This window comes from Argopecten irradians, chromosome 14 (genome assembly GCF_041381155.1).
Source record: "Argopecten irradians isolate NY chromosome 14, Ai_NY, whole genome shotgun sequence".
In the NCBI taxonomy this organism is placed as follows: Eukaryota; Metazoa; Mollusca; class Bivalvia; order Pectinida; family Pectinidae; genus Argopecten; species Argopecten irradians.
Genome location: NC_091147.1, coordinates 26,745,620 through 26,760,908, shown reverse-complemented (window position 1 = coordinate 26,760,908; position 15,289 = coordinate 26,745,620). Strand labels below are relative to the sequence as shown.

At 35.0% G+C, this 15,289-nt stretch overlaps 1 protein-coding gene across 2 annotated transcripts; it reads left to right on the top strand.

The window, feature by feature from the left end:
* Positions 1–6,485: 6,485 nt before the first annotated feature.
* Positions 6,486–15,224, top strand: LOC138307543 (beta-1,3-galactosyl-O-glycosyl-glycoprotein beta-1,6-N-acetylglucosaminyltransferase-like). Of its 2 annotated transcripts, none has more exons than XM_069248345.1 (4): positions 6,486–6,759; positions 8,204–9,127; positions 12,808–13,037; positions 13,875–15,224. In XM_069248345.1, exons 2-4 carry the CDS (start codon positions 8,367–8,369, stop codon positions 14,150–14,152), a joined length of 1,269 nt encoding a protein of 422 aa, XP_069104446.1. In that variant the 5' UTR covers positions 6,486–6,759; positions 8,204–8,366; the 3' UTR covers positions 14,153–15,224. The 2 variants fall into 2 exon arrangements, with proteins under 2 accessions (XP_069104446.1, XP_069104447.1); XM_069248346.1 differs by lacking the exon at positions 6,486–6,759 and adding an exon at positions 6,769–7,617.
* The last annotated feature ends 65 nt before the right edge of the window (positions 15,225–15,289 follow it).

The following is a 15,289-nucleotide window of genomic DNA, read 5'->3' as shown; positions in this document are numbered from 1 at the left end:
AGACCAGGCTATCGTTTAGCTGGTCTCGTTCAGCGGCGATAGTCTAGGGAATGTGAGACTAGTACTTTATCCACGTTGTTTTGGGATTCCAAACCCGTCGTATTAATATTCAACATCCCACAATAGCCAACTGAATAAATTTCAATACTTAATATTCTTTGCGCGTAACTATTTATGACAGGAACTCGACATCACGGTGGAAGAGTGCTGAGCGACCTCCTTTTGGCATCCGACCCATCAAAGGATCCCTTCATATTGTAGGTAGCAAACACTTTGTCGATTATGTGCTCCACAACGGAACAGCTATACAGTTTCTCAAGTGGTGTAACAAAACCGAAAATCCAGATAAAACGTTTTTCTCATCCCTTAATTACAACAGGCATCTGAATATAAAGGGTATCCATACAGGAATGTTCTTTTATTGTCTCATAGAGACCGTTTCAATCACAATTAATTGTTTTAATCTCAGTTTAGCGTTTCAGTCACATATCAGTTTTTCAATCAATCACAAGTAAGCGGGTCAATTACATTTTAGCGTTACAATCAAAGTTTAGCGTTTTAATCACAGTCTAGCGTTGTAATTAAAGTGAAACGTTCCAATTACAGTTAAGCGTTTAATTTAATCACAGTTTAGCGTTACAATCAAAGTTTACTAATCATAAAGTTTACCTAGGTAATCATACATTACTTCAGAGTCGAACTATTAACGCTTACTGTAATTATATTATATGTGTTCTGTGTGCATCTAGATATGCCCCTTCCCTTTGAAGAATGTTAAGGATGGTTTCTGAGTGTTAGACAATGAAGTGGAATCAATGCAGTTTTATATGTCTAGTCCAGGAACTGACTATTAACTGGAATCCTCGAGAATGTTGTACAAGAATTAACACGCGATCTAATCAAAGCCAAAAGACAACGATACCATCTGTAACATAAGATATTGTGCTTGCAATGCAATTGTCAGTGTTTCTAAAATGTTTCTAGAAATAAGGTATCTATACAATTGAATATAAATGCGAGAGATGAGTTCATAAATATCCCTCCTATATATCTGTCTCGGTTTGCTCATGTAGTGTATTTAATATTACATTTTTGTTGGTAACATTTATAATAGTACTTCTTTTAAAACAATATATGAAGAACTGTATTATATATTTTCAGAAGATCAGAAACATCGGAATCAGGAGTTTATTGCGAGATTCAAGATTTGGAATCCGGATTGGTTTTCATGTAAAGGCGAGGTTCTTAGATCAATTTGTATATTTGATGTAGAGGATTTGCCTTCCTTTACGAACAAAACAGAACTATTTGCAAATAAATTTCATCTTGACTTTGAACCGCTGACACTAGAATGTTTAGAGGAAGACATTTATCAGAGATTCCGGAAAGAATATCTTCGACGTAACGATAAAATCGACTTCATGATTATGAATAATACCAAGGATGGACTTTACATCAGAGCTCAATATCCCTTCAAGGTTGACGAATAAAAACAATATTATTTGTGAACAGAATAATCTAATTTTGCAGATTTTGTAGATATCTTTAATAATATCGATTTCTTCGAACCACCTTGCATGTAATTCCTCATCATCATTTCTTTCAAATAGTGTGTATCAATAATTCTTTCGAAGCCCTTTCAACCACGTGCACAGTGCACTTGTTTTCAATACTTTTAATTTACATCAAAACACCAAACAATATGTAATTTCTGTTACCTTCAGTCCTGGTATGATATGTCAAAGAGCTAGATATACGTAATATAGAATCAGTGATGATGACCACAGATGTATCGATGATGGCACCCTACAGATCCATATTTTTAAATCAATAATCATGGAAGCTTTAGAATTTGATAACTATTTGTGTCATAGTTACCTCTCATTTATTGTTAACTTTACCTAAATGTTTATAGCATGTGGACTGTCTTTCCCTATCCTGATGAAAACTAGATATAATTTTTCGTTCGGCTTGTTTCGTTCAGCAGGAAAAATAATGCAAATACGAGACTACGATCATAGGGGAGATACATTTTCTCGTTTGCCATCATTAGTATTTGATCACATTAGAAATGTAAATCAGAAAAACACAGATATATTTCTTCTCCCATACGTCACAGGATTATCCCGTGGTTGCTAGGGAAAAGATATCTCTACATGTATCTTACACAGGGGGTGTAAGACAGCTCACATGCGCCAGACAATAACGTGACGTCATCAATACATGCGGCGTAACTGCGGCGCGATTGTAGATGACGTCATCAATTTTGACGCATAACGACGTTCCTGCGATAATGGCGCGATGAAAAAGCTGGAAACCAAGTGGAATTTCATCATTTTTTTCTACTAAGTATGGGAGAAAAATAATTTTACATGGGTCTGTGAAGAAGACAGGGATATCTCAACCCGAGTGAAAGATTTTGGCCGTCAACCCTCGGCAAGCCTCGGGTTGACCGGCCAAAATCTTTCACTCGGGTTGAGATATCCCTGTCCACCGAGGGTTGACGGCCAAAATCTTTCACTCGGGTTGAGATATCCATGTCCACTTCACAGACCCATGTAAGATTATTTTGTAAGCTGTATGCTTATAAATCAGTTTTCTAAAACATACAGATGTTCACACATAGACAACAGATTGCAAATATTGCAAACAGAGGTGCCCATTTTACAACGATGTTATAATACTAATAGAAGGTGTCATTTGAACAGGTTTTTTTCAATTGATAGCAACGGATGAAATATATATCATAGTTTCTTAGTTTTGGTACGCGGTCCACCGACTCGTCGAACCCTGTATTAGGTATAAAATCCCAGTGCCATATTAGAAAGACAAAGTAGCCAAAGTTTTATTCTTTTATTATTGAGACCAAAGATAGGTTACAGTAATTTGGTTTTTGGTAAAGATCTACGTCACAAACAAACTAACCAAAATGAAACTATACAGTACATTATAAATACTAATGCTTCATTGGATAAAGTCCATACAATACAATATACGCAAGTAAACGATAAAATATGAAGTGTTGGAAGGACGAAAGTTCTGACAGAGTGACGAACAGACTGAAAGAACAACACGACACAAAAATATACCTTTTTCAAGGTTGAGGACTTGAACCCTTAAAGTGCCGTATGGACGATTTGGGCCGATCTTTGGGTTTCCAGAGTGACATATGGCCGATTGGGCCTATCTTCGGGTTTCTAGAGTGCCAGAGGGCCGATTGGGCTGATCTCAAACATACCAGACTCCATTTTGCTTTACTTTGATATTTCCGTATATATGACTGAATTAACGTAATGATTTCCGTATATATGACTGAATTAACCAAATATGACGTAGCATGACGTCATTTACAAAGGATAGACGTCATCTTGATCCAGACATTTCCACCGATTTGTAAGCCTATTACTTGTTTTTCTTTCAGTTTCATATGCATTAGAGAGACAATTCCATAAATGTTATATCACTATATTCTAATTGATATACCGTATACTATGGTGCTCTTTTATCATTTATATGTATAGGAGAAACACCGAAAACTGTAGATTAGTCAAGATAATGGACAAAGGGAGGCCTGCAGACAGAACAAATACTTGAACAATAGTCTAAATAAAGTACTGGGGACAACAAAAGATGACATCATAGCCATGTTTTAAACATAGCATTATATTTATTCTCCTCGTCATCTCTTCAATAAAAACGACATAGGAGAACATGTTTACAGGACGACCGAGATCGTACCGAAACATGCGCCTGCTATATAATTATTTTTAAAGCTTTGTTTGCAAACAAAAAGGTATTCTCCACTTTATTTGGTCACAGTACAACAAACTAATAATTCGCGGCCTTAACACACATATTTTATAGTTCATGTATTATATGGATTCTCCAGAGCGTTAACGGCACACATTCTTATACATATGTACATATATACCAGTCAATATTTCGGTAGATAAATGTCACGTCACGTTTTTGAACTCATAAAAATATTACAATATTGCATGTCCATGTCATTTTTGTACATAATTATGATTTATGAAGTTTGAGTTACACTACACTTGTACATGTATATAGCAATAAGAAAGAAGTTTAATTGACTGTCCACAGAATATGATATCTGACTACAGACCAACAAAATGTGACATATAAATGTGAAACTGCCAAACGGTACCGGCCACATATGAAATTTGGTATGCATAATCAGTTCACTTTGTCAGTATAATGACCGAGGGGATGTGTCTCAGCCGGCATGTTTCAGTGAGATAGCACTATAAATGGACAAGAGATTCCACTTTTGCAAAAATACACAGCACGAATAAAAACTATTAATTAATATGACATAAAACCTAATCAAACAACTGTTAATTGCGCCCAAAATCATTTGGCAACACATGGAAATACTTTAACAACACATTTACGGTAAAAGAAAAAAAAAAAAAAAAAAAGACAGAAACTTCTAGGAGTAAAGAAGAATATGTCCTCGGGAGTCTTCGTAAGGAGATGCCATTCGCAGTATATTGGAGCACTTTTCTGAAGTCTGTCTAGTCCAGAAAGTTATGTCGAGGATCAGAATGTCAAAGAGTGGGTCCAAGAGATGCGTCTCAAACTTTATATAGAATCAGTAATGTTTAAATTTGCATTCAGTTACCCTAAAAATATTCCGTCTTTGCATATTACAGAGTTAGCTCTCTTGCGGGTAGGTATCGATTGTTACGTCATTATTTTGTGAGCGCAATTCACGTCATTTTCTCCGAAAAGTATGACGTTACGCTCGAAAACACATGACGTCACAATCAATACTTATATGTTTAGAATAGATATTAAAACTTTTCATCATTAAGTTCGCAAAATTTTTGTGGCGACCAGTTTGCAAAATGAGCGCTATGGCCATCAGCAGCAAGATCCGCATGGAGGCCCGTTCTCAAATACGTTGTCAGTGGCGTAGCTACCATTGACGCAAAAACACAACTGCGTGCACATCAATCAATCTCTAAAAAAAAAAAAAGATTAATAAATAAAAATAATCATATATTATTTTTTTTTAATCAGAACAACACGTAGAAACCGAAACTAACATTATTAAATTTGTTATCCGGCTCGCTTTTGATTTTTAGGTTTACTTTTTTTCGGAAAATTGTATTTCCGTTCCGTTTCCACGCTTGATATTTTCGATTTGCAAAAACCCAGGAGGATTTTGTTACACTGAACTTTGATGTGTGACTATAGTCTTTGTCGCTATCACAATGAAATTGTGTGCAAATCAAGAACACATTTATACATTCAATTTTCATTGGGTCCTATGCGTTTTCATGCATACAAATGATCCAATGGAGTATCACCACTTACATGTCCTTTAACTTAAACTCTGTTTTCTTACAAAATTATCAAAATTGCTCTACCATTATTCGCATTGTAGTAGGAAAATTACCAAAGACACAGCCGCGGTTGGCAAAAATAATATGTAAACATATGCTTACATACAGATATGGCGACATTTACAATTAGAATTTCTAAATATAGGTAATTTTCAATCTGCAATATGAATTAATCCAGTTCAGTGTTATTTTTTCTTCGCAGCATTACCACGTTAAGAACGCTTTAAAATCATAAAAATACATCGTAAAACTCTCATCTCAGCCATTCTAAATTGTATTTTTTTCCCGGGGGGGGCAACCCCCACCCCCCGGACAACCCACCCCCCTCCAACAATGATATTCTCGCGCCTGAGGCGGTCGGACTCATTACTTTCCTGCTAGCGACGCCACTGGTTGTATTAGGTCATAGGAATGGTGTACCAAATCTTATTATTGTTTCACAAAGTGCACGATTTTATGCTTTAGCCTCCGGACTATAGGTTCTATATAGAGACGTAACTACGTACTGCCATATGATCTGACAACTCAATCCATTAAAATACATTCGTGTATGTCTTGTATGCACATAAGCAATCCGATGATTCAAATAGAAAAGAAATAATGTTGGACTGAAATTGTATCGTAAATCGCTTCGGTTCAAATATATACATCTTGCTATGTTTTTCTCTAGTGAACTGGTATTCTGGCGATAGTCTTCATTTCAAATCAGGATACAAAATATACCTTAGTGAATATATTTAGTTATGGATAGTATAATTCCTTGTAGAATCACTATCGTTATTAGGAATAATAAGGAATTTTCGTTCGGATGAGTGACACTCGAAAATCAGAACGCTATTCTGATATTCCTTTAGGGAATACATTTAATTTATTGGCATAATACATTTGTATATATATTCATGTAAGGAGGTAATACTAGAAATCCTATATAAATATTTGATATACATGTACAGGCACACAGCTATTAAAACGGAGCCGGCCGGTGACTAACCGTAGTGTAAGTCCACCCCTTCACGTGATCACCGTGTAGTACGTACGTGACCAGTCAGCAGAAGCCTTTCTAATTTAAATGTACGAAGCAAATGCAATGCACTAGTCATATCTATTGTCCGATATAGGTTATTGATCGGAGCTTTTTAAAAGGCATTTCAATTTAAATCCTTAATGAATGTATTTATATGAGATATGGATCGGTGACGTGTCCATTGTCGGAATGGAGAATATTTGATCATATATCAATAATCTTCTTTCAAAGAAATGGAGATAACAGAAGCGAAACGACTATTTATCGCTGAGTGGTGATGCGGTTCGAAATGGAGCGACGCGCCATATTTGATTTTCAACCGAGGAAAGTTACTGTGATATAGCCTATTTAGTTCAAGCTTCGGTAAGATTTTGCGTCATATGGTAATCTTAATCAGTTTTAAAAACATTATTTCTATTTCACCTTTTCACAGATGGCAGGTTTGTTTTTAATTCGTAATAAACTAAAGACGTTATCGGTCATTTATTGATCTCAAAACTGACCGTTAGGGGGCGCAGACAATGCTGTGCTTGTCAGTACTCGGTTGAAAGTAGGACATTTAACAATTAAATGTAAACAAATTGTGGGGGCTTTTCTCAGGAATGTTTGGGTAATTACATATTCCATAGTTACGTCACTATACGTGAAGGGTCACTCCTCTCACGTGAATACCTGACTGGAAATCAGTTATGGGAGCTTCTAAGCGAATAATTGATTACGAGATCACATACAGGTTTCCAGAGAAAAAAAAACAAATTATTTGAAACAATGCGTTCAAAATAGGCCTACACATACAATGTACCATGCTAACACTTGTCTATCCTCCGTACAAAAAAAATCAAAGTTAAAGTTATGACTATGAGGAATTAAGTCTTCAGATCTATATCGTGTCGTTTTATACATCCATGACGAACATTCAATAGCTCAACGGTACTACCCGTTTTACAGTGCCTAGTATCATGATAACATCAAAGTTTAAACCAAGGGTTACTGTCATGTACCGAGGGGTGATGGTAGGCAGTGTTCAGGTTTCTACTCGGCTATTTCCGTTTAACCAGTCAGATTCGAGGTGGGCGGGACTTGTTTCCTATCAACTCATCAGTTGCATGCGACGTAACAATTGGACGGGCTAGTTCTCGACCACGCCATCTCCGTTGATGTAATATCGATAGGAAACTTAGTCTACCGGACACGTCGTCATGTTTATCTTGTAAATAAGAGGTATGTGAAAAATGTAATGGGTTCAGAGGACTATACCTTTTATTAGCACATGTACGTACAGTTGTTAAGTACATTTTAGCTTACCTGTAAGTGATTAACGTCTCGGAATTTCAATTATAGCATATATTTATATAAATTTAGTATTATGCCTAGTGGTATACAATGTTGAAATGGAGAAATCATGGCGGAATCAAATTATAACCTGCGGTTTGAATAGAACCAAAACAAAACGAACATGCCCCGAGAATCACAATGATCATCTCGAAATAATTTGAATGTTTTAGCTAAGTTTATGTAGATCTATTACAATGTAAAATTATATCAATCTCTAATGACCATGGCCTACGCGACAGGAATATAAGCTTAGCGTATGAGAGATATAAAATTTAGTCTAATTACAGCTTCTATTTTAAACATTTAAAGTACAGGGGTGAGTGACATAGCAAGTTTCTAGTTTCCCTCGGAAATAGAAAAGTCTCGGGAAACCAGAAACTTATTACATCCCTACACCCCAAAATTTAACTGTATAACATCAAACGTTTAAAAAAACAATACTTGTTTTCTAATATATTCATTTTTATTTCAGCCCATTAACCGAACAGTGTCCCGTCATGCCCCTGAACTATATCTCAAAGCAAACTCCGATTTCTGACTTCAGATCTTAACTATTCAGATATCATTTGCCAAGCGGGATCAGAAGTAGTTTACACAATACTATCACGACTAATTCAAGGCATCCAGTGACAGTCATGATTTGTAATGTGTTTACGCAAAGTATTAAACGCAAATATTTAGTGCTAGCGTTCGTACTTGTGTGTGGACTTACCATAATGGTTTCATACTATAAACCAATATCCCACCGGTATATGTTTTTACCTGATACTCAAGTTGCCAACCTTAACTTTTACGATCAGAATGTGATATCTGGGTTTGTTTTCGGTAAAGGAACTCCAATGGCAGTCAGTTGTCCTTTACTGCTGTCTGGAAATAAGCAGGAGATGTTGGTTGCACAATCGTTCAAAAGAACAACACGTATTCCCTCTTTTTACTATTCATATCTTGCAAAGAACTGTAGTTTGTTTAAAAGTCGGAGAAATTACATAACAAGTTCATTGACTTTAGAAGAAGAGCAGTTCCCCATTGCTTACAGTATGGTGGTATACAAAGATGTAGAACAAGTGGAACGACTATTAAGGTCCATATATAGACCCCAGAACATTTACTGTGTCCACTTGGACAACAAAAGTGAACCAGAATTTCGGGAAACGTTAACAGAAATCACCAATTGTTTTCAAAATGTTTTCGTTTCAAAAGAATCATTAGACGTTCGATGGGGTACCATGTCTGTACTTGAAGCCGACTTGATATGTATGCATGAATTATGGAAATATAAATCCTGGAAATATTTCATAAACCTCACGGGACAAGAGTTCCCGCTTAAAACCAACGCGGAGATTGTTGGAATCCTCAAAAATCTCAATGGGAAGAACAACATCCGCAAATCTGTTTTGTAAGTATCATTGCCGCAACCTTTTGAAATTTTATTTTGATGACATCTTTGAAAAAAAAAACCAAAAAAAAACAAAACAAGACATTGACTATTACATTGCCTAAGAAATCGTTAAGTATATCATTGGTCGAACAATCCTTTATCAATTTTGAATATGGTGAAATAATATTTATTGAAATAATATAATGACTCAATCACTATGTTTGCCAAAGGAGATGTATCACTTTCGGCCGTTTTACGGCTACACTGTGACAAGCAAAATATTTTGCATGAAGATACATTAGGGTCAGCTGCATATTGTATGCTGTTCAGAATATCCATTTTTGTTCTACGCAGATGGTAATTTCAGAGGTCAAAGGGTGAAAATTCACATTTGCATTGTTAAAGTCCTAATTAATTAAATATTAGAATAGAGATAACATTTTTTGCATTTTTTGCCTGTAAATATTGGGTTTGTGAAGTTCAGTGCAGAAAACTGATGAAAAGTTCATAAAGTAGGTCACATTGACCTTGTTAAGCATAAATGCCATTTTAGCATTAAAAACTCTAATATTTTTGCTGAAAACTAGAATTTTTCAAAGACTTCATAGCTTGAAATTGATGTTTAGTACTGCATGAATCTTGACATGACCTGCTTAAGATGATTACATCCTAGGGTCAAATTGATTAGGTCACGTGCATAAATCAGGTCATATTCAAGGAATGGTATCATCTGTGTATTAAGGATATGCTGTGTTCCAATGTTTAAAGTAGGGTTTTAAATTATTAAGACATTTTTTATGAGCTTAATTTCAAGCAACGCCTTCACTAAGGTAGGATTATAGGATTATGCCTGTTGTCCCACTGTATGATAGAGAAAGGCGATCATTCATTAAGGCAGCATGCAGAATTGTAATATCATACTTGCAATGTAGGTGTTGCTTAATATTTTCTCTTACAACGAACGTAAATAGCTTAAACACTTGCTTTAAACAGGGAAAATCCAGAAGATACTTAGATGACAGACAATAACTTTAATTGAATGTGACCTAATTTATACATGTGACCCAGAAAATGTGACCCTAGGATGTAATAATCTAAAGAAGATCGTGACAAAATACAGATCAAGTGCTACACATTATTCCAAAGCATTGAAATGCTTGAAAAAAAAATCAAATAATTTCATCTCAATATCTGTGAAATAACATTCCAAATTTAGTCGTCTTTTACGATCATGCAGTCGGGCAGCAGGCATGATTTTAAATTTCTACTTAAGTGTAGGTGTTGCTTGAAATCAAGATAATAAAACAAGTCTAAATAATTTAAAATCCGACTTAAAAAATGGAAAACAGCTTATGTTTATTGGACAGATGATGATACCATTCATCGAATATGACCTAATTTATGCACGTGACCTATAACCAATAGGACCCTATGATGTAATCTTCTTAAGCAGGTCATGTCAAGATCCTTACGCAGTACTAAACATCAGTTGCAAACTATCAAATCTTTGAAAAATCATAGTTTTCAGCAAAACATTAAAGTTTTTAATGCTAAAAGAGAATAAAAGCTTAACTAGGTCACTGTGACCTTCATTTTGAATTTTTGATGAGTTTTCTGAACTGAACTTACCCAATATTTACAGGCAAAATCTGCAACTTTATAATTACACTTAACCTTACACTTACACGTACCTATTCAATAACGCTAGGGTTAGTGTTAAGTGCTATCTCTATTCTTATATTTATTTGAATATTACTTAAACAATGAAAATGTGAATTTCGAACCTTTGACTTTTGACCTCTGAAATTAACATGAGCGTAGAAAAAGTAGGATATTCTGAATAGCATACGATGATCAGCTGACCCTAATGTATCTTCATGCAAAATATTTTGCTTATCACCAAGTGTCCGTAAAACGTCTCATAGTGATACCCCTCCTATCAACTACACGACTTTATCGTAGGTTATTGTTTCATAAAAAATCAATGTCTTGGCAACGAAAAATCATCCAAAAAGAAAAAATGGTATCTGGAGAAAAAAAAATGCTATGATAATACCCCAAACCCATTGTGGAACTGGAATGACAATGTCCTTATCAAATGTCCAAAATTTAGTCTTGGTTTGTACCGATCATGTTCATTGGCACAAATACTTATACCTTAAAACACTCAAGCTAACATGACTTTGCCGTTCGAAACGTCACGTCTGATTGGTTGATTACACATAGCATTGGGTAATGATTTAATAGGGAAAGAATATATTTCCTTAATGAATTCGTAAATTTGAAGAGATTATCTATTTTGTAAAGTTATAAGGATAGTTTGCATATAGTTTTTTATATGGTTTGACGCGGTTTAATTAGAGTGCAGTAAGATATGTGTGACAAAAGAGAGAATCATACGTTTAAAAGGAATGGATTACAGCAAACATGACTTTGTTACCGCTTATAAACGTAGTTTAGTTAGTTACATATGTAGTTGCGTGAATGTTCTTGGGGATGTTCTCGTCTGCAACCTATAGCTACAGTACATACGACCGATCGCTTCCGGTTACGTCAAGAATCAAATTATATGGTCTAATTACACGATGATCAGTCGATGCCGGTCATTATATGACATAGTCATTTTCTAAAACAATACATGGCTTCGGCTTCTTCATACAGATAATTTACGTTATCCGACAACTACATATGTAAATAAAAAAGAAACGTGTGATTTGAATACGAAACTTTCTCTTTATTACAAGCTCTGCTTGTTTTCCTACAGTAAACAAACCGCGTGCACATGGTAGACTTTCGTTAGATATCTAAACAATAGGCATGATTAAATAATTACACCACCATCTCGGGTATAATTACCGTGTACCTATAGCCTTCACATCTGCATACATGCCCAAGGACATGGCATGCAACAACTATGGTACAGGTACGTGTGTATTTCACGGTCGATTGGTCAGACCTCAATGCAATCTATCGGTGTCGCTCAGGTAAGGCCGGTTTTCAGAAGTGTATTTAAGTTACATTTGACTATTCCGATCTCAAAATTGGTCCGGTATTCGGAATTGGGAGGGATCGGTTTTGGGAAGTCTTATATACTATTAATAAAGAGGAATTCATTCCGTACATGACATTCATGTTCGGTTTCTAGAGGTGATCGGTTTTGAGAAGGTTCGGTTTTGGGAGGTTCCACTGTATATACAAGTCAATACACAAGTAATTTTCTTAAAAAAGTTTTTCCTTTTTTTCCTTTAACTATAATGGCTTTAAAAAAATTATATTTATTGTTTAAATTGATGTATGCTGTGCGAGAGCCCTCCTGTACGAGGACTTTATTGTTCGGGGAGTTGACCCCAGGGCACCCCAACCCTGGCAGCTCTCACCAAATTACCGATGTGTATATACATTTGTTGCAATGCCACAAATGTATATACAAATCATACACAGCTGGGGGGATAAAATATTTGTACTGAGAAAAAAAAGATATCTGTTCCATACAACCATAACATTAAAATATGTTCAATTTATTCCTTAAGAATAAGGTGAACATGGAAACACCAGTTTATTAATTTAAAGTGTTCTATGTCATCGTTATGTATATGTGCAGATAAGTTGTGTCAAATATTTGATTATAATATCGATATTTTAGCATGGATGTTTCCATAATCGATTCTAAAACTTTTTTTTGCTTGCATGTGTCATAGGAATAGATGGGCAACACGCTGGGAGAAGGCAGGGAAAGCCCCTGCAGGTATCATACCAGTGAAGGGAGATCTTCAGATCGCTGTTAACCGAGAGTTTGTCGATTATGTTTTACATAATAAAACAGCGAAAAAGTTTCTGAAGTGGTGTAGCAAAACAAAAGTTCCTGATGAAACGTTTTTTGTTTCTCTTCATTACAACAAGCACCTAAAGATTGGGGGATCATACACAGGTTTGTTCTTATCATTTTATAATTTAAGTCATGCGATAAAAAAAATAAAACTTATCCACTGCTAATTGCATCATCAAATATCAGTCTTACAATGTTAGGTAGATTCGTATTTCTTGTGTAGTATCTTAATTCACAATAACATTTTTTCGTGCAATAAAGCGTTTTGTCACAAAATGTTGGAAGTGTTGAATATTCCATTACGCGCTCTGAATTCTCTCTATATTGAGTAAATAATTATATAATATAATAAGTCAATATAATTCCAACACAATTCAATCTAATTAAAATTCTATGTTCATTATCTACTCCGTAAACCCCGTATGAACACGGAGTTTACGGAGTAGATAATGAACATAGAATTTTAATTAGATTTAACGTGATGAAATGTAGAAATATAAAGAGTCTTTCATAAGTGGATATGAAGCAAGCCTCGGGTTCATTTTGTGACCCTCAGGAAGAATACCCCTATCATTTATATCCACATATGAAAAAGTATGTCACTTTCATACTTCGATATTTAATTGCAGTTGTACGATTTCCACCATTTTGATATAAATTCAATTCCCCATGCATGAAAAAGTGCGTGATATTTTCAACGGAAATCCCGTTGTTTGCATCTTTTAAGTAAAGCCTGCATATATACCGAGAGTAGTAATTTTGTTTACGCTGTGATGTCACAAGGTTGTATTGCATGGTAGCCATGAAATACAGCCTCAGACGACATGAGTGTATTGTTCGAGACTAGCCAGTATCACACCTGTAAGTATGAGAGAATACTGGTTTGTATTTTAAGTACTTTGGGCGATTTTAATTTATTGTCGTATCAAATATTTTCAGACGATCAAGGGAACTCTACCGACCCACCCTACATAACTAGATTCAAGACATGGGAGGGTACAGCGAAGCCTTGTCATGGCAAATACGTTAGACGAGTGTGTGTATACGGTGTCGGGGACCTACCTTTGTTGATTAATAGAAAGGAACTCTTCGTCAATAAATTGCATCTGGACTTTGAACCATTGGCACTAGACTGCTTAGAGGAGACGTTATATAATGTAACAAGAAATGAATATTTTCAAACCTTAGAAGGCAATGGACCACCAAAACACACTTAATCTTTAATTGGAGGTATTAGCACACGGATTGAAAAAAATAATTGAATATCGTCCCAAATTACAACTGTTATGGTGGTATATATGCTTTTTTTTAAATCCGCCAGCAGCTTGCATTATGGCATATATAAGAGTTATTCCCTTTACTATGCACTGCCCTATTAGAGTTACTTTCCTTCGCTTCACTGTCTCAGTACTGACGGAGTGACTATATAAAAAGTAACTCAGAATGAGATTGTTAAGTATATCAATTGGAAAAATAATTTTCGATCGTCGTAAGAAATCACATTTGCATCGAAAAAATTATTATTTATGTAATCAAGCAAATAGCTGATACTTGGCTTCTCATCATGGTATCATCCTTCTCAGCTATCCATCAAACGCATACATTTTGATAAAACACTTGATATTTCAAGCATCATTATATTTGATGTATCACCAAGTCAACAGTGAGCATTAATCATTGTGTTCTTTTCACTCAAATAATTGTCTGAGGGACATATTTTATAGAAATATGTACGAAAAATAACTTAAGATATATTTATTATTTCTATACAATTTTAAATAAATTTAAACATTTAATGGAATGAAAGGTTAAACATACGATCTCCAATGCAATACATACATCATTTAACTGTTTCTGAGTAACAATAGCACACATTTGTAATCCATATTATGACAATGCGAGCGGTTATTTGGTATTGTCCGACAGGTTTAGGGCCTACCGTCTCTGAAATCTAAACTGTTGTCGTAATGTAAAAATATCAATGCTGCTAAAAATAATGCATCAATGCATACTGCAATAATAAGGTTTGGACTATTTGTGTAAGGACAATATCATAATATTTATTGAATTATCATTTAATTATTACACATGACCAAATGAGTTCAACATCCGACCTCCTGAGAGTAACAAGGGAATATAGATCTATATTTTCATATTATATAGTCTTACCATGAAACGTCACTATTCAAGCTTGCTTTCCTAAACATTTACATATTTGATTCTAATAATGAACCACTGATGTTTTCAACTGAAGTTGGTTTCTCGCCTAATAAAAGAATTACTCAATTATTTAAAGTGTCATTATGTTTTTGACAGCAAACACGGAAGTTGTAAATAGTTAATAGTATCTAATA